Source organism: Opisthocomus hoazin, chromosome 12 (genome assembly GCF_030867145.1).
Source record: "Opisthocomus hoazin isolate bOpiHoa1 chromosome 12, bOpiHoa1.hap1, whole genome shotgun sequence".
Taxonomy (NCBI): domain Eukaryota; kingdom Metazoa; phylum Chordata; class Aves; order Opisthocomiformes; family Opisthocomidae; genus Opisthocomus; species Opisthocomus hoazin.
This window is the reverse complement of record NC_134425.1, coordinates 16,444,695-16,463,532: the sequence shown is the minus strand read 5'-3', so window position 1 is coordinate 16,463,532 and position 18,838 is coordinate 16,444,695. Positions and strand designations below refer to the sequence as shown.

The window sequence follows — 18,838 nt, the reverse complement described above, 5'->3', positions numbered from 1 at the left end:
CTCATCCCGGCCCCTCTGCTTCATAAGAACAGCATTTGAAATGTCTGCTAGTGTTTAATGTTGTCTGAATATCAAGTGGAATGATGTCATGGAGGTAAAACCAGGTCTGGTGTATGGCCAGGGTCACAGACCTGTGGTTGAGGGGCTTGAGGCTGTTTAATGCTCAGCTGTCTGCCAAGGGGGGTCAGACGAGTGCTGGGAGATGCTCCTTCTAGGCCCATGTCTTGTGTCTGCTCACTGGCCTGTGCTGCGGAGGAACCACCCAGAATTTCTAATGTTAGCACTGAAAGTTGTACTTGTTCCTTTTTCAGTTGGCATTTGGCAGTGCTGAATCAGGGCTGCAAAAACACAGCTGGCTGCTCTTCCAGGCTTCAACCCTGAGAAAAGCCTGGGCTGACCCAGGGCCACCTGTGTGTGCTGGTTTATTTTTTTGGTTTTTGGAGGTTGTTATGGGTGGTGCTGGTAGGGAAGAGATCAGGTTGGTTTCAGGAGAATTTAATGGAAAACCATGTGAAATTTTTTCAAAAAAACCCCTTGTTGGTGGCTCACCCTCCCAAGTGATAATCTTGTTAAAAATTTCACAAGTCACAAATTTCAGTTTGTGAATTTATTTTCTGCCTAACATCCAAGCCTGTCATGGCCACAGTCTTTAACTGTAATAACCTCCCTTCAAAGCTGAGTCTCTCTTCAACCCAAGACTGCTGCTGCTGGGGTTTGGCAGCACAGCTGTGCCCGCTGCAAGGTGTGAGGCCTTGTGCTGCCGAGCGTTGGGTCTGTGCGGGACGGGAGCAGCTGGGTTTGGGCTGGCCCTCTTGTTGCAGGGCTGGTCTGTGCTGGAGCCCGTCCTGCTGCCCGAGCGGCGTGTGGCCAGGCTCCCGGGCAGCCCCTCTCAGGAAGCAGCTGCAGGGTAACACCGAGCGTTTGGGTCAGCGCAGCACAAAGATTAACGGCGCTGCGATGTACTTCTGCCCTGGATAGTGTGGGGAAAAACAACCCTGGTTACAGGACAGGCCCCAGCAAGGTGCTGAGCATGTGTGTGTGCGTGGCCTTCGGATAAACCCTTACACAGCAAATCTTTATCAAAACATCTTCCAGCATCCCCTCTGCAAGCACCACACAGCAGCTTGGGCACTTAACCTTTCTTTGGGGTTTAAAGCCTGCCTCCAGATAGCCGAATTTAACCTTTCTTTGGGTTTTAAAGCCTGCCCTGCCTCCTGTTCGCCTGACCTTGCACTGGGAGGAGGAGGAGGGTGGGCTGCTATCCCTGCTGCCATGGCCTCTTCCTGGTTACTCCAGGGCAGGGATGCTCGCAGCACCTCCATGTGCCATGTGCTTTTGCTACTGTAGGCGGAAAGGCTCCAGCCTTCCTGTTCTTGCTGGAGGTCAATGCCCGGCAGTCCCCTGTCCTCCCTTGCTCTCTGCTTGGGTCATCTGCTGGCACAGCCTCTGAAGCTGGCCTGCAAGGGGGCTGTAAATGCACTAGATCTACCACGGCCAGCACACTGGCTCTGGGTTCTTGGTCTTTCTGTCCTTACCTACCCTTAGATACCAGTGGCAAATACCCTGTATCAAAATGCGCAGTTTCCCCTTCATGCTGGTGTGAACTGCTGCCCTGGGCAGAGGGGTGGTTGTGGCTTTGGGTCCTGCTCTGCTTTCATTTAGTGACCAACACCAGCCTCAGCATGGCCGCTTCCCTGTTCCAGTGTCTCCACCAGATCTGTTCTGGTTAAACTTAAACATGGTCAATGCTCCTGAGCTTGTGACCGAAGGACAGACCAGAGCTGGTATAAGCCTAAAGCTTCTTGAATTTAAATCTTTTTGTAACAGGTCTGTGTCATTTGCAGCATCCCTGTGAAGATGCCTCCTACCCAGGGTGGCGAGGGTCTGGTGGTGCTGGCCTGCCGTGTGGGAGCTGTGCTGCTGTCTTTTAAATGTGCCTTCAGCATGTAATTGTTCATTTGCAGTGCAGTACTGGCTCATAGAAGGCAGCCTGTCCCGGGCCTCTGTGCTGCTGGCCTGGAGATGCCTGGAGGAAGCCTGCTGATGCTGGGTTTCCCTCAGGTCAGTGACCGGGAGTGCCTCCCGCGGGTAACTGCGGCCGTTCACCTCCTCAACTCAGGAAGAAAACAGTGTGTTGGGGTGAGGGCTCCTGGAGGAGATGTGCTCGCCCAGCACAGGGATGATGAAGCTTCTGCTGGGGCAGGAGGAAGGCTGGCACCTCATCTTGCTTAGGGGGTGCTCCTGCATCATTGCCAAGGCTTCACCTTTCCCTCTCTGTCAGCCTTCGCTGGCAAAAGGGTTCACGGGAGCTGCTGTGAGTCTCACTGCTGAAGGAGCCTCCCTGTGTTTTGTCCTGGAGCTTGTTTTGGGATGGCTCTGGCACCACAACAGGGTTGCAGGGGGATGGGGGCTGCAGGGCAGGTGTGCATGAGGAGTGGATGTGAGTGTGGGTTTCTGATGTCTCCCACATAGCAGCTGAGAGGTTAGGTGCGTGGAAAGCTCCAGCTTAGTGGCTTCTTCCCCACCTGGAAGGTGGCCAACAAAAGATAGTGCACAAATCGGAGAGGCAGAGAGCATCCCTGCGCTGGGGTCATGGAGCTCTCCAGGGATGTGGGGAGATTGGGTTCACCTGAGGCAGCAGGAGGGACCCCCTTCCCAGGAGTGTGCCCCGGTTTCCCCACAGTATGCCTCAAATCAGTGGAAGGGGGAGTGGTTGGTGGTGTGGGTACCTTTGGAACAGAGCTTTGCTGGAAAATTGCTGCAGGGATGCAAAATATGGAATATTTCTGTGAAAAGAGCAAAAGATGAACTGGTTGGAGGCAGAGCGTGAGGCTGCTCTCCTGACTTTATCCCCTCCAAGTCTCCATCCCCCTCTAGCTTTCTCTGCTCACCTCCATGTGTGCATGTCCTAACTTAAAGCACTCTTGGCAGGAGAGCCAAATCCTGCAGCCCGAGTGCCTGCTGCGGGAGGAAGGCAGTGTCTGACTTTAAGGGTGTTAAGGAAATTATAGGAAGATTAGGAAATGTGTGATGAGTTTTGATAACTGGAGGAAGCAGGTCATGTCCTGCTTTGAAGGAGGTCTGCTTGGAGGTACGAAAGCAGCCTTTGCCAGTCAAGAAGCAGTCGATCTTGTTGGTGCTCTCTGCTCTGGCCGAAGATGCTCCGGGCTGGCAGGATGAGGCTGGGGACCTTTGGGATGTTGCTAATGCTTGTCCATATGTCAGCAGCATGTGAGTTTGGGCCCTTGCCTTACAGTGTCACTGGGATCGTCTGCAGGATGACCAAGCCTGCGGCATTGCTGCGTAAGTGCCTGCGGATGGGGCTGTGAAATAGGGTTTCTCTGCTGCTGTGGGTTTATTTGCAAGGATTTGGGGTGCTCTGTGGGTGGGGAAGAATAATTAATGCTTTGCAAAGGGTGGGAACAGCTCTGTTGCATCCCCTCTAAGAGTGGTACCTGCAGAGGAGAGTGCTGGGCCCAACTAAGAGAGGGGTTTTCTAGAAGGAAAAAAATCCTGTACAAGCGTGTGCCTGACGGCGAGGCTGTAATGGACTGGATAATGTTAGGAAAATGGGTACGGAAACTTGAGGCTCAGAATTTTTCCTTTAGAGACCTGACAGCTGACTGCAATACAAGTAAACAGCAACAGGGCAAAGCACTGGGTAAAGTCAACAGCTTGTGTGGTGTAAGGGCGAGCACAGCCTTGACCTTTCCAAAATCTGCCCCTATGACACAGGTGAGGAGTATGAAAGCTGGGCTTGATTCCCTGGGAATAAGTCCTGCTGGTGACTGTTGACCACATGCTGCTGTCCCCAGCTGCCACAAGTTAGGGGGGTTTGGATTTTTTTAATTTACTCTCAATCTTCCTTAATCTGATGGAAATGTCTTGGACAAAACTCTTCTATAGTGCTTTAATCCCGGGTGCGGACCCGACTGCAGCCAGGAGAGATTGCAGTTGGCGATCTTTGCCCTTTTCTTCCACTGACAGTGAACCAGGAAACAGCGCAAGTCATTCAAGCAGCGTTCAGAAATGCCAAATTCCCAAATATCACTGGGGAAAGGTCCATGCGGCTCCTCGGAAGGGTGGCTTACGGGCTTACCAAGTGAGTGGCTCTGTGTCTCTGTGCCGGGGAGGTGCGGGCTGACCGATGGGAACAGAAACTGGCCTTGGACAGAGCTTTGATCCAGCAATTCCCCGTGAAAGCAAAGGTCTGGACTGGGACAGACACGCTTTCTGATGTGTGCCTTGCAGTGTTAAGGTTTAGGCTGCTGATGTATTATTTAAGAGCTCTTCCAGCTCGGTGGGCAGATGGTGAGGCAGTGCGTGGAGCATGCCACTGGCAGTGGAGATGGGGAGCTCTGTCCCTGCAGGCTGGAGCTCCTGGGCCTCTCGCTGACAGATGGTGCCCATGGCACGTTGAGTGGCAGAGGGGACCTGGCCAGGGCCACCCTTGTCAGCAGGGTGTCACTTGGCCAGACTTTGTGACAAACAAGGCTGCATTTTGCTGTGTTACTAACATTCATTTGAGGACAACAAATGCAACAGTGCAACCACAGGATGGCTTTCTTGCTGTGACCGCAGCTCATGTGGCGCTGCCATAAAACAGGCTTGGTTCTGCAGCGTGTTGCTCGGTGCTTCCTGTCTGAAGCATTCCCCCCTCCTATCCGAAGGTCGCAGGGGAGGAGCAGCGCACGGAGACTGAGCAAAAGCACTGTTGTCCTCGTGCGTGGCTCCTGCCATTTGCAAAAGCTCCTGAGTCCAGAGCTGGCACAGGCCCCTTAGACACCCCCTGTCCTCGGGAGCAAACCTGTCTCGCCTGGTCACAGAAAACAGCCCCAGGGGCTGGGGACAAACTGGGTTTCTGTTGTTTCTAGCATCCAGGTCAACGACTTGTCCATAGAGCGGAGTGAGGTGGAGCTCAAGGAGAACGATGCCATTCGCATTGCCATTAAAAACGTGACTGCCTTCTTCAAAGGGACCCTCACCTATGGCTATGCCGGGGCCTGGTTGTAAGTACCTGGGGGCTGGTCGCTGCCAAGCACCATGGCCCCAGCTCCTGTTGCAGTCCACAGGCAGGACCAGCCCATGGCATGAGTGCATGCGAAGAGGCTGCGCTCCTCTGGCTCTCTAGCAATGGCAGCATCGCTTACTAAGCGAGACAAGGTTTTACGTGTCAGCAATGCTGCTTAGCCCCATCATTCCTCTTCTTGTCTTGCTTTCCGCCTTTGTCTTCACTGTCGCCCTGTGCATGAAGAGACAAGGTGGCCAAAGCATACAGATTCACTTCTTCACTCCCCTTCGTTGCCCTATAAACTTTGAGTGGGGAGAAAGGGGCTTAATGCTGCGAAGGCGGTGGTTTGCAATGATTTAAAGACAGAGTATTTGAGACGGGCTGCTGCGGACCGGGGTTTTGGACACCGCAGTGCAAGGACCAATGTGAAAAGTGTTCTGAAACCTACCCTGTGGCTGGTGTGCGGTCAGGGAGAAGCTGCTCCCAGGACAAGTTGCTAAATGTCCTCTCTTTTGCTCTTACAGCATGCAGCTTTTTCATTCAGTGGACTTTGAAATTGAGTCTTCCATTGACCTCGAGATAGACATTAAACTGAGTAAGTAAGGGCTGAGGATCGCTCATTGTGGGGAGTCTTTGTGCACGTACTTCTTCCCTAGCAGCGGGATGGACCGGGTGGTGGGTAGCGAGCCCTGACCAGCTCTGCTCATCCCCGGTGATCAGATGGTGTCCAGAGGCTGGAAGTGGGTCTCTGCTGCCCTGTGCATATGGGCTAGGAGACAACGTGGCCCTTTAAGTCCTTATAGTTTTAACTGATCAATCAGAGGAAGCTGGTATAAATAATTTTCAGCAAAGTAATGCTGATTTACACCAGCAGCAAGTGAAGAACAGTCTGGCTTTCTGGACTCTCTTCAGGAACAGCTTTTCATCTCCTGCTGCTTGAGATGACTTGAAAAAAACACGGTGATATTTCAAAAGAGTAAGCCAAACAAGGGTTTTGGTACACAAGGTTTGAACGACCTTATAGTCTACTCTTCCAGCTATCTCCAGGTCAAGGCCCGAGGTGTGCTCTGGGAATCAAAGCCTATTCCTCAGGAAGGTCAATAGACTTAGACTAGAAAGGGACAGAGGCAAACTACACTCGTCCACCTCCTATGAGGGATGAGAAGGAGGGGGGTTATTACGTGTGCCTCAAAATACATTTTCTTGGTAAGCTCCCAGGATAGAGCAGCATGAAGGTCTCAGTGACAGTATATTGCAATTTCCAAACTTTTTGCAGTAATGACTTAATTCCCTCCCCACTCGCGTTTGTGGGTTGCACATACAGCCCAGGTTCTCCTGGGTGATGTTAGGGGACAGCCGAGCCCCTGCTGACAGAAGCCAGTGAAGCTGGCGGGTAACCAGATGAGGGTGAAGAAGGGTGCCTGGTAGCTGTGAGCAGAAACCCTCCATCCAGGCACAAGGCAGCCCCATCTGCCTGGACTCTGCAGGCTCCCAAGTCTTTTGGGAACATCCCCTGGGAGGTGTGGGGAACTCTAGCTGCCCCTCTGCAGGGATGCCCCACTCTAGGTCTGCAGTGTCTGTGAAGTGCACTTGTCTTCCTCGTTTTGGTAGCAAATTGGCTGTTTTTAATTCTTTCTTTCATCCTGTGCAGTGTGCCAGAAGGACCAAGTGGCTGCCGACGCCTCGGACTGCTACCTGACTTTCCACAAGCTGACACTTCACCTCCAAGGAGACAAGGAGTGAGTCTGTCCCCCTTCAAAATCGGGCTTTGCTTGCCCACCTGCTGCTCCCTGAGTGTTTCCGCCTGAGCATCTCCCACAATGGGGCTCTTGACTCGGTCCCTGTCTTGCACAGGCCAGGCTGGCTGAAGCAGCTCTTCACTGACTTCATCTCCTTCACTTTGAAGCTTGTTCTCAAGAGCGAGGTAAGGTCAGCTGCTGCCTGTGGAGGGAGGAAAGGTCAGTCTGTATGCTACGTTCCTCCGCACACCTATGCCCACAAGATAATAGCGACACACTTTGTGGATTCTTTTTATTATTTTTTGCAAGCACTCAAAGCCCCAGCTTGGACGAGGGGGGAGGTTGCGCTGACACTGGGATCTCTGACGGTGCCAGGCTCTGACCAACAGCCCCCAGGTCTCGCCATGCAGCCCAGCTCCACTCCACAACCCAAAACTCTCCCTCCACCATCAGTGTTTTTTTCTCTCCTTTCCTCTTGTAGGTGTGCAATGAAATAAATTTTCTTGCCCAGTTGCTGGCAAATTTTGTACATGATTCAGCAGGTAAATATGCTTGGCTTTCTACTTTCTTTACTTGCATGCAACTTCTAACACTTGAGCCCCAGCAGGGCAGTAGCCACATCCATCAAAAAAGTCCTTTGAAAATCTATATGGGATGCCAGGCCCTCAGAACAGCAAAATAAGCCTTAGCAACGTTCTGCTTTGAATTTTCTGCCTCAGGTTGATTTTTAAGGATGACTGCACGGGTTGAAAGGTACTTTTCAGTTCATAAGCTATTTCTCCTTCGTCATGTAGTGACCAGAGATGCAGGACAGCTGCGGAAGGACTGATGTTAGCTAGAGCAGGAGCACGCATTGGAGCATTGAGGCTGAGATACTGCAGCATCTATATCTGCCTGCTGAAGGTTTTCCCATGATTACCAGTCCCAGATATCAGGGAAAAGGAGCAGAATGTAAAATGGAGAGTAATTACCCATGTTTCCCAGTGGAAAAACCGAGTCAGTGCGCAGTAGCAGGATCAGCACTAGTACCCAAAGGAGTTGGGCCTCCGAGTCCCATCCCCATGTCCTTTCGTAACTCCCAGTCACCTTCTGCAGCAAGTCCTAAAAACGAGGGTCGCAAGCTCTGCTTAAGATCATATTTCTGATGTGAAGCTTTTGTTTTCTTCCTGCAGAAAATTTTGTCCAGGATGAGGATATCAGACTTGATATCTCCCTTGCATCAGTTCCTTTAATAAAAGCAAATTACCTAGAATCACATCACAAGGTAAAGTAACCCTGGCTGCTCTGAGACCAGTGCTTTTCTGGTGATGATGCTGGTGGGAGGGCTGGTCTATCTGCAGTGTGGGCTGATGCCAGCCCTTCACCCAGCTGGGCAGCTTGCTTGCTGCTCGGAGCCCAGCCAGGCAGGCCTCTGCCTTGCAATGAAAACATGGGTATTGATATTTTGTCCTGTCTCCCTGCTGCTTGTCATGGCCAGCATGCTTGTTTTCCTTTGAAGGGCCTTGTCCTGTACAAGAACTACTCTGACGTCTTCAGTGACTCAGTTTTCTCCCCGTCACTGCTGCCTGAGTCCCGAATGCTCTACTTCTGGCTGTCCGAACACATCCTGGACTCTCTGGCTTCGGCAGCTTTCTTAGATAAACGCCTGGTGTTGACCCTCAGTGCAGAGAAGTTGCAGGTGACTATTTCAGGGTTGTTTCTCTCCTGACTTCATACATCATGTTTTGGGGACAGAGCAAAAATTTCTTGAAATACTTTTTTTTGGTGAGAGCTTGTTTCTGTAGAAGATAGAAATCTATAGCTGGTCGCTACATGTGATCCTGGTCAGAAATTGGTACCTTTTTAGCAAGTATGTGCTACCAGGTAGTGCTATCTCTTAGAGCAACAGCATCAGCCAATTGAAAACTTGCCCTCTGAGGTGTAAAGTGACATGGTTTTCTGTGGGAGGACTGAAGTGACTGAAGTGGAAAGGGAGTGACCTCAGGAGGAGCTCAGCTGTGCCTTTGAACTGGCTGCAGGCTGCTGTGGCCTACCCAGCCAGCATCAGGGCTAACCACAGCTGCCTCTTTCATTCCCTGCAATCTGTTTCTGTTTGTTTCTGAAGGCACTGTTTGAAGTGGAAGACACGGAAGTGCAGCGGAAGGTGGTGCAGATGGTAACCGTATTTTATGTCAAATGAGGAACTCTTCAAATATATTCTGTTGCACTGCAACATCTCAGTGTCTTTCCCTCAACTCGAGAGTCTTGGGTGGGGCTGATGGGGGAAAACCAGGGACTGATGGAGAAACTGTTGTGCTTTGCAAGGAGGATTTCTCCACCCTCCATGCTGGCATGGCTTCCCTGAAACCTAGCTCAGTTATCGGGCTTGTGTGGACTGGAGGAGGACCTGGGGACTCTGAAGGGGATGCAGCTGTGTGGAAAGTTGGCATGTAATTAGGGCGTGGTATGGAAAAAGCTTGACTCTTCTGTTGCTCCTGGTTTGACCAGATTTTTCAAGGCACCTCCTACAATGACTCTGCAGCCAAGGTGTGGAGTCTTGCCCATCCCCAAATCTCCCTTCAGCCTGAAGGGACAGTTGTGAAGTCCTTGGTAGCAGTGGAGATCAGCATCTTTCCCCCAGCAGAAGAGCCCATGACGGTTCTGTACATGGAGAAGGTCAGTTCTTGCATCTCCTGACTGTGAAGACCTTGGGAGAGGCTCTGTCCTGAGCCAGGATCAGCCCTGGTGCACAGGGACAGCAGTGGCAGGGAGCCCTTTGGGAAGGGTGGGGGGCTAAGCCACGGGAGGTGGAGAAGGCATGTCTACTCCTTCTAACACCCCCATCTCTTCCCCTGACATTTGAGGCTGGGAATGATGATAGTGACACCTCTTGCTTTAGGTCAGCCCATCAGTGCTGTGCAAGGCGGTAAAAGCAGAACCAGAAAGCTCTGATGGGCCCCCATTAACCGGTATGGGACACGGCGAAATTACTTTAGCTGAGGTATTTTAGGAGAGAATGAAGGCACCATGGGAATGCATCTATTTTGAAATCTCCTGGTTCCTAAATTCTAGCTCTGGCCCCCACTTAGAAGACAGCTGTCTCTGAAATGAAGGTAGAGCTCTGCAGAATGCAAGGCTCAAAATATAACCTTCTCCTCTGTGCGTGTCTGTATGAAAGTTCCTGGTTAGACTGTGTTTTACCCCACACTGCTTTACGCTGAATCTAAGCAGGCAGCAAAAAGAAACGCCAACAGCCGTGCCATCATGGGTAACATCACAAAAAGGCAGTACGTTTGTCCAGCCTTGTAATTATGGGCTGGTACAGACATTAAACACTGCACAAAAGCAAATAATTGCCTGAGGGTAGACCAGATTCTTTAATTTAAAGGGTTAAACTGTAATTGACAATAATTCTCTCCTGCCCTCTGCAGGTATCCCATGTTAGCCAGGTGTTATGGGGAAATACACATGGCTGGATTTTGTGCTCTGGGTCATATCTTAAAACAAATTTCTGATAGGACTGCAGAAGCACTGAACTCCAGGTGGTCCCTAAAATTGTAGCTCTCAGGATGCAATCTGCGCCTGACCTGCTGCACATCTGGTTGTGCCCTTCAGCTGGATCACAAAATGCTCCTTTTAAATGAATGTTTGCATACAGGCAAAAGCAAGAAAAAGAGCCTAAATGGCCAGAATTCAGAGACTGCTTTCTTTTTTTATTTGATTCTAAATGCAAACACTGTGGTGAGACTACTTGTGGCAGCCCTGGGCTGGCCTCTCCACATCTGGCCTGACAATCTTTCATGTTGAAACGGATGGTCATTGGGCAACAACACCCTATGGAACCACTTCCTTCCTTATGCAGTATTTGGCTCACAAAATGGCAAAAGCATCAGTCCTGTGGCTGAGCCAGCCTAGAGCCTCACAGACTGAGGCTGTGGTCATCAGGGAGGAGTTCACTGCATGCAAATGGAGAAGGAAAATGCTGACCTTCTTTAGTAATACCTGGAGGTAAAGCCAGAATAATGCTGAACACCGGGTCGTAGAAAGTAAACCAGAATTTCCAAATGCAACCCCCTGCTATAAGGCAAGATGAGGTACATCTCAGCTCTGCTGTTCCTCTCCGTGCAGGAAATCACAGTCACCATCCAAGCTGCCTACGCAGAGAAGAGACTCATTTTACACCCTTTGGATTCCAGGTTGGTACTGTGGTCTCTTGTGGGTTTCATTGCCTCTTCTAGCCCATGCCTGAGAGCAGCACAAAAAGATGATTTCTGCAGCCCTTATTGACCTTTTTTTCCCCCCCCATTTTCCTTCCTTTCAGGATAGAGTTTAAAGTCTTTAAATGCACAGCTGATCCAAGTGGGGTAAGTCCGAAGTAAGTATTCTGTAGGCCATTTGTTGCTAAATGACGTCTTTAAAACATTTTGGTATCAATTTTGTGGCTTTCAGAATGAACCATCCATAAGAAACTTCCTGCAGACAATGATCTCGGTTGTCGGGATCCCAGAAGTGATTTCAAGTGAGTTTTCCCTTTGGGGATGCGTCAGCATCCTCCGTAAGGCATCTAACATCAGATCTCCTAAACCTAAGCACTGAAAAAATACATCAGTAACCCTGACAGTTGGGGGGGGGGGGAACCATGTTACTGGTGCAAATTTCTGCTTGGGGAATGGGGAACCCATTGTACATGGCAGGGACAAAGGAAAAGCGAGTGTTCTGTCAGACCGAAGGTCATGGGGCGTTGGGGCACAATTAGCCTTTGGCAACAGGCAGACAAGGTTGCAGTACATGATGAGCAGCAAGCCAAGATGGCTGTACCCATAACTGGGTGGGTTTACCGATTCCATAGGGATCGAATCAGCTTTGACTTCACTGATGAACAGCAAAGGGCTTCATCTATTTGAGATCAGAAATCCTGAGATCATCACAAGAAAGGTAAGCAGAGTTCAGAAACACCTGACTCAAAGCCCTTGTGGGGACCGTGACACAAACTAATATAATACTGTTTTTCTCCTCCTTTAGGGATATGCAATTGTACAACTTGACTTTGGTTTCCCGAATCATTTACTATTTGATTTTCTTGAGAAAATATTATAGAATTGATCTCTTCATAAAGGACTGCAGGAACTTGTGTACAAACAGAAAGATTGTGAACCAATTAAAAGATGAGCTGATTTAAATCGGCTTCAGTTGAATTTTCTTTCCTTTTCCTGAGGAAATGCTCCAGTTTCCGTGCAACTGTACTTCCACGGAGCCTTTCCTCTGTGAAGATCTTGAAGCCTGCACCTCTATGCACAATACTTTTTCAGGATCTTTAAAGGACTTGTGTGCTTAGGAGTGAGCGTTGGACTCTCAAAGTGCATGGGCTCTGCATTAGCATTCATGGGAGGCAGCAGAAATGGGCTTTGCTCACCTTCTGGCATCCTTTGTTACATTTTGGAAATGTAGCTCCTTTTGTGCTAATCCTTGGTTTTGTTTCTACTGTGAGCCAAGGGGCTCCTGACTTGGACAGACCTCAGCAACTCAAATGACATTACCGATATCCAAGTAAGCTCAGAACCAGTTATGCTAAAAGACCTGGGTCTGGCTGAAGAAAGGAAGTGGGATGTAAATTCACAGTGCAGTACAATAACGTAGGGATCTTATGCCTTGCGTACTTTCTTTACAGAGCCTGTAGACTCTGTGTACAGCTCCAGGCAAATTGTTCTGCCTGTGTTGTTGAGACAGTGGGAGCGAACTTGAGAAAAGCAATAAAAATTACAAGGAAGCCAAAGAGATTATAAGAGAAAGTGTAAATGTCTAGTCAGACAGCAGGTTCCTGTTCCTTTCTACTACAGTGCAATAATTTATCTGAAGTGGTTCAGTTATTTTCCTGTACCGGTTCATGCTTCCCTTTTTTGAAGTTGTCTTTTCACTTGGAAGATCTCAGATGACAAACCCAAGACTGTAATGGTAATCTTGTTAATGAAGGCAGAGGATGATGTTCTACTCCCACACAAAGTGATATTAAATATAGGGCTTCCACAAAGAGCCCTGCAGGTGCGTAGCAGGATGTCCTCAGTTTCTTGGGCTCGCCGGGCTTGGTGGCGGCATCCCTTGGTGTTGCTGTGGATGTCCTTCCCCAAGGAACAAGCCAGGCTCCTCTGACCAGCTCCTCTCCCATCCCTCAATGCCAGTAGACACCAAGCTCCCCCAGCACTTCCTTGCTTCACACGACTGCTAGGTTCCCCATCTCCTCTGTGGTCAGGGGGCCAGGGCTGGTGAATGAGAAGATGTGGTCCATGGGCTGGGCTGGCCTCATGGCATGGCAGCAGCCAAGTGGCATGAAAGGTGTGACACCATGGTGTGGCCAGCGGTGGCCTTGAAGAAGCCCTGGTGCAACTTTCCACCTCCATTCCCCTCTTCTTCCCATCACTGTCTTTGCCAGCTGTTTTGGTAGCAGCTCAGGGCTCATCCTTTTTCCCTCCTGCTCTAAAAGCCACCAATGCTGAGGTGACATTGCCAGGCAGAGAGGGGTAATGTCTGCTGAAGACCATGGGAATGGGCTTCTGTTGACCCAAGGCCCTCTGCTTGTCCTGAAGGACATCCCACTAAAGCAATGAGCATTAATAAAGAAAAGGGCAGGAAAAAATGCCTTTTTTTTTTCTGCCTCAGAGGTCCCTTGCCCCCTGGGGGTCCTGAGCCCGCTCCCCGTGGGGCTGCAGCACCCACCACAAAATGGAGGCCAAGACCCTGCCGGGCGCTGGGGGGCCACAAATGGCGGCGCAGCCCCCTGGGTAACCGGGCGCTGAGGGGGTTGCGGCGGGGCCGCGCCTCGCCGAGCCGCTGCCCGGTTCTCACATGCTTTCCGGGAAAAGCGGCTACGCCGTCGGACGCTTTCGGTTCTGGGCGGCCGCGGCGGGGCGATGCCGAGCTGCCGCCGCTGTGGGAGCGCGCCGGGCCGGGCTGGCAGTCGGGTGAGTGCCGCGGGAGGGCCGACCCCGGGCGCGGGCGTCGTGCTGGGGGACCCCAGGAGGGTTGAGACTGGGGAGGGTGGGGTGGTGATGGTGTGTTTGTGGCTTTGCTTCCTCGTGTTCAAGTCTTCAGGTGAGAAGAGTCGCCGGAGGTGACTTTTCCTCTCAGGAACCAACCCGTATCGCAGCACTTACTAGCGGGAGTGATGGGTGGGAGCCCATCAAGGATGCGATTGGGGATTTTTAGACACAAAATTGCTATTTTGGCCATGAAGGGGTAGCGTCAGCCGTGCTGCAACAGCTTCTGCTCTGGTGGCAGCCCCTGTGGGAGGTGGGGTGGGCCAGGTCCGGGCAGGGAAGGCGGCAAAATGGGGCAGAGCATGGCCGTGGGCGCTGCCCGTTGACTCCCTGGCTGCTGCTCACCACCCACGTCCCCTCGTCCACCCTGCACCTCTCGCGGCTCCGTCCATGCCCGGCACCATGCCGGAGGCCAGGCAACCACAGCAGCCAGTTCTGTCTAGAGATGGGGGTGTTGCTGGACCTGGGTAGGTGTTTTTATTGGTTTTTTGTTGGTTTTTTTGTAATTAATGGTCTTTGAAACGGCACTGCATGCCATCTTGCCTTGTCTGGGACTCTTGCAGGCTGCATCTGGTTTTCCAACATAGCTTCTCTGGCCTCTGGAGAAATAGTAATAATATTTCATTGTTTGTTGCGCCCTACCTGGCTAAATCTGGAGATCTCTCTAGAAACATGGGGTTTTTCCTCAAATCATTCACATCTGCTACGTTCTCGCTTAAACCTTGTCCCCATTCCAAAGGAAAAGCCGGTTGCTTTTTCCTCTTAGATATAATGGCAATGGTAAATAAATATTTGCCTGTGTGCCAGAATAAGCATATAAGTAAAAATATTCTCACAGCAAGATTCTTAATTGCAACCAAGTCAGAGTTTACCTTGCAGAGTCTCTCGCTCCAGAGAGTGTTTACCCCCGGAGTCCCGTTTCTTCGGACCGCTCGCCAAAAGGTTTGCATAAATTATCATCTCGCTGTAGATGTTAGAATAGGATAACACCAATCTGCTCTTCTGATAGGATATTTTTGCTCCTCTCCTTGTTTTTACCACAGAGTTGCAGTTGGGGAATTCCTAGCTGGTTTTACTTTCATTTTGCTTGCCAGGTCCCGAAAGGCTCCAGAGGGTTATGTGCCTTGGGAGAGCAGTGGCTTAGCAAGCAGAGAAGTCGAGGCAGCGAACGTTGTCCCCCAGCTCCTTTGTTTTGTGACCCCCCCACTTCGTTTTCAGTGCCGCTGCTCCATTTCTGGGCTTTCGGTGAGTAGCACGTGCTCCTCGGCGCGTGCAAGGAGTTGGTGGATTTGCAACAGGGAGCTTCAGATTTCAGTTTTATTTTTTGTGACTGGGATCAGCGTGAGCGCCAAGCTGGGGAGGGGAGGCAAGATGTATTTTTGCAAGATGTTTTAATGATGTTTCTGCATTAGAAGGGCAGGGTCAAGGCTCAAAAGTTTTCTGGCTCTGCTTAGGAGGCTTTTGTGCTTTGTTTTGAGCTCGGAGGCATTCTGCAGTAGATTGCTGCCTATCATTTCTGATGGTCGTATTTGATTATTACATGATATTTAAGGTCCCTTCCAACCCAAACCATTCTAGGATTTAGCAGAGAGAGCGGTGCAGTGTCGCTTGAGCTTTCATCTGACATTTTTATATCGTTTTGTTCTTGAATATGAGTCTTAGATGAAGTCATATGAGTCTTTGCCTGAATGGCTTTCAGTCTTTATTGGCGTTTAGGTCTGATTATTTTTTTTATTTAATATGGTCGTATTAAGTAGGTAGCTCTTGGTCATCAGGGGAATAAAGTCAGGGCATTGCTGTCTACAGGTTTCTGGTTTTGGGCAGGAGAATTGTAAAATTAAAGTCCCTAAAGGTTGATTGATCAGACTACCGGGAAGTGAAGTTTGTTCTGCGGGAAGCCCTGTTATTTTGCAGTTTGTTAAAGTTTGAGATGTTTTATTTTAAGCTTTCCAGTTAATTGAAACAGTTTCCTCTGGTTTTAATGCATGTGTTACAATTAACATTCTTTGTTTCTATAATTGATAATATAAAATGAATTTCATAATAAAACATTTTGAATGGAAACTTGCAGAGTCTTTTCCAGTAAGGTTCAGAGTTTCAGTTTTTGGCATCATGGAAATAGCCCGAGGAGAAAACTGATCCTGCTTAAGTCTTGTTTTCTTAGCATTCTGCCAGGAACTTTTATGTTGTTCTTGTTGGAATAGTCAATGAGAGGCATTAGAGAATTTTTACAAACTGGGGGTTTTACCCACATTTTGATGGATTCTAGAGCTGCCTTGCTTCCTGTGTAATGCATCTTGAAGGCTTGGTCTGGAATGGGCATCCTGAAGGCTGGGTCTGAAATGGGAACTTGGGCAGAGCCCTTCTTGCAGTGATATACTGTATTATAACAGTATACGGTGATGCTACGTAATAACCAACTTATAAGGTGAAGAACTAGGATTGGTAAAAGAGCATACAGGATCAGCAGCTCTGCTGTTATTGGATGTCTGCTTGGCTTTCAGAGCACCAGCCCAGAAGAGACTGATGAGGTCCTTCCCTTCCAGTCCTCGGTGGTAGCACTCAGTCAGGTTACATCCCTTTGCTGCATTAATTTGGCTCCGTCTCAAAACACCTGAGGTTGTTCGAAGGGGTGGTACGGAGGGAGCAGAGATTGGTGCTGGATTATGGGAGAAGGGGTATCCTCTTGAAAGGCAGGTCCTGCTTGACCAGCCTGATCTCCTTCTATGACCAGCTGACCTGCCTAGTGGATGAAGGTAAGGCTGTGGATGTCATCTACCTGGACTTTAGTAAGGCCTTTGACAGTGTTCCCCACAGCATCCTCCTGGAGAAACGAGCTGCCCATGGTTTGGATGGGTGTATTCTTTGCTGGATAAAGAACTGGCTGAATGGTCGAGCACAGAGAGTGGTAGTGAATGGATTTAAATCCAGCTGGCAGCCAGTCACAAGTGGTGTTCCCCAGGGCTCAGTTTTGGGTCCGGTCTTGTTTGACATCTTTATCCATGATCTGGCCGAAGGGATTGAGTGCTCCCTCAGTAAGTTTGCATATGACACCAAGCTGGGTGGGAGTGTCATTCTGCTCAAGGGTAGGAAGGCTCTGCAGAGGGATCTGGACAGACTGGATCGATGGGCCAAGGCCAACTGTATGGGGTTCAACAGGGCCAAATGCTGGGTCCTGCACTTGGGTCACAATAACTCCATGCAATGCTACAGGCTTGGGGAGGAGTGGCTGGAGAGCTGCCCGATGGAAAAGGACTTGGGGGTGTTGGTCGACAGCCGGCTGAACATGAGCCAGCGGTGTGCCCAGGTTGCCAAGAAAGCCAGCGGCATCCTGGCTTGGATCAGGAACAGTGTGGGCAGCAGGAGTACGGAGGTGATCGTGTCCCTGTGCTTGGCACTGGTGAGGCTGCACCTGGAGTGCTGTGTTCAGTTTTGGGCCCCTCACTGCAAGAAGGACATTGAGGGACTGGAGCATGTCCAGAGAAGAGCAGCGAGGCTGGTGAAGGGTCTGGAGTGCAAGTCTGATGATGAGCAGCTGAGGGAACTGGGGCTGTTTAGTCTGGAGAAGAGGAGGCTGAGGGGGAACCCTTATCGCTCTCTACAACTACCTGAAAGGAGGTTGTAGTGAGGTGGGTGTTGGTCACTTCTCCCAGGTAACCAGCGATAGGACAAGAGGCAATGGCCTCAAATTGTGTCAGTGGAGGTTTAGAGTAGATATTAAGAAAAATTTCTTCACTGAAAGAGTGGTCAGGCGTTGGCACAGGCTGCCCAGGGAAGTGGTGGAGTCCCCATCCCTGGAGGTGTGTTTAAAAAACATGTAGATGTGGCACTTCAGGATATGGTTTAGTAGGAATAGTGGTGTTAGGTGGATGACTGGACTTGATGATCTTAGAGGTCTTTTCCCACCTATGATTCTATGATTCTCTTAAACCTGAGTGGGACAAACATCTGGAGCAGTTTTGCCTCTCGTGCTCCAACCTGGCACCTGCTTTTTGCTTTGTCTTCAGCTTCTGGGTGTGCTGTGCCTGGCAGGGATGCAGGGAGGCGATGTCTCCTCCGTGCAGTGTGCCCCGCAGAGCGGCATGGCTCTGCTGTGAGGTCGCTCTGGCACGAGCACCACCTTCTGATGAATTAGGAGTTGTCTGTGCGCAGGTGGGAAGGTCCTGGCTCTTCCCATCAGAGCGCTCTTCTGTCTGCCGCTTCTGTTTTTAGTTCTTTCCTTGGCTCCGTAGAAATCTCCCACTTTCCTCCTTGGTCAGGAGGAAAAAAAAAAAGCCTGCAGGCCTGTGGCTCGCTTTGCTGTAGAGACCTGAATTGTCAGCATGGAGGACAGCGTGTCTGGGGAGCAAGGGCTGAACACCAGAGAGGGTGGGCTTCACATCACGATTCCCCCATCCCTCCCCCCGGGAGAGGTGGGTGGCTGCTCCTCTTGGGTTGGAGAGGTGTTTGCTCAGGCTGTGGCAGGTACTGGGGAACGGCACTGCGTGCATCAGCCTCGTTAGGGCATGAAGCGATTCTACCCAACGGGATGCTTCCACTCAGCAGCGTTACCGGCTTTTTGCTGAACGAGGTTGGTCACTGTCCCGCCCCCACCCCACCTAAACTTGGGCATTACAGCAACCATGGGAGTTTTTCCCACCTCACACACAGTGCAGCAGCCGTGGGCCTGGAAGGACTGTCCCTGCTAGATGCAAGACGGGCAGTTGGTGGGTGGTCAGAGCGTGGAGGCTGCTCCCTGTGGTTTCTGTTTCTCAGCCTTTCTGTAGATGTGGTGGTGGTAGTTGTAGTTGGAGCGGGCTTTCAACGTCGGCATAGGCAGCTGTCTGCTGGGGGTAGAGCGGTGGCATGGTCCTGATACTGCTGTGGCCTGGGCTGGGGTCCTGCCACAGGGTGTTCGGAAGTGTGCGGGACAGTAATCACTTTCCTCATCCCTTTCCCTGTGGTAGGAGAGGTTGGACACCAGATAGTGCCAGCAGCAGTGCAGGGAGAAGCAGTTCCCTTTGCCATCTCCGCTGAGAGATGGGCCGGCTTTCACTGGCACTGGTGGTGTTTTCAGCACCTTGCACCTGAAGCTTTTT

The 18,838-nt window shown here is 50.6% G+C and overlaps 2 protein-coding genes across 4 annotated transcripts in view; both read left to right on the top strand.

The window, feature by feature from the left end:
* The first annotated feature begins 3,028 nt into the window (after window positions 1-3,028).
* CETP (cholesteryl ester transfer protein) lies at window positions 3,029-11,909 on the top strand. Of its 3 annotated transcripts, XM_009933621.2 has the most exons (16): window positions 3,038-3,303; window positions 3,988-4,102; window positions 4,875-5,009; window positions 5,536-5,606; window positions 6,663-6,750; window positions 6,866-6,935; window positions 7,232-7,292; window positions 7,923-8,014; window positions 8,249-8,428; window positions 8,855-8,905; window positions 9,238-9,405; window positions 10,858-10,925; window positions 11,051-11,093; window positions 11,179-11,248; window positions 11,579-11,664; window positions 11,752-11,909. In XM_009933621.2, exons 1-16 carry the CDS (start codon window positions 3,159-3,161, stop codon window positions 11,824-11,826), a joined length of 1,518 nt encoding a protein of 505 aa, XP_009931923.1. In that variant the 5' UTR covers window positions 3,038-3,158; the 3' UTR covers window positions 11,827-11,909. The 3 variants fall into 3 exon arrangements, with proteins under 3 accessions (XP_075290094.1, XP_075290095.1, XP_009931923.1); XM_075433979.1 differs by lacking the exon at window positions 11,179-11,248 and having other exon boundaries at window positions 3,029-3,303; window positions 11,051-11,104; XM_075433980.1 differs by lacking the exon at window positions 9,238-9,405 and having other exon boundaries at window positions 3,036-3,303.
* A 1,737-nt stretch (window positions 11,910-13,646) lies between these two features.
* Window positions 13,647-18,838, top strand: part of NLRC5 (NLR family CARD domain containing 5) — a 56,192-nt gene continuing 51,000 nt past the window's right edge. The window contains exons 1-2 of the mRNA XM_075434033.1: window positions 13,647-13,685; window positions 14,855-15,005. The gene's annotated coding sequence lies outside the window, so the exon portion shown is untranslated. The remainder of the gene's footprint in view (window positions 13,686-14,854; window positions 15,006-18,838) is intronic.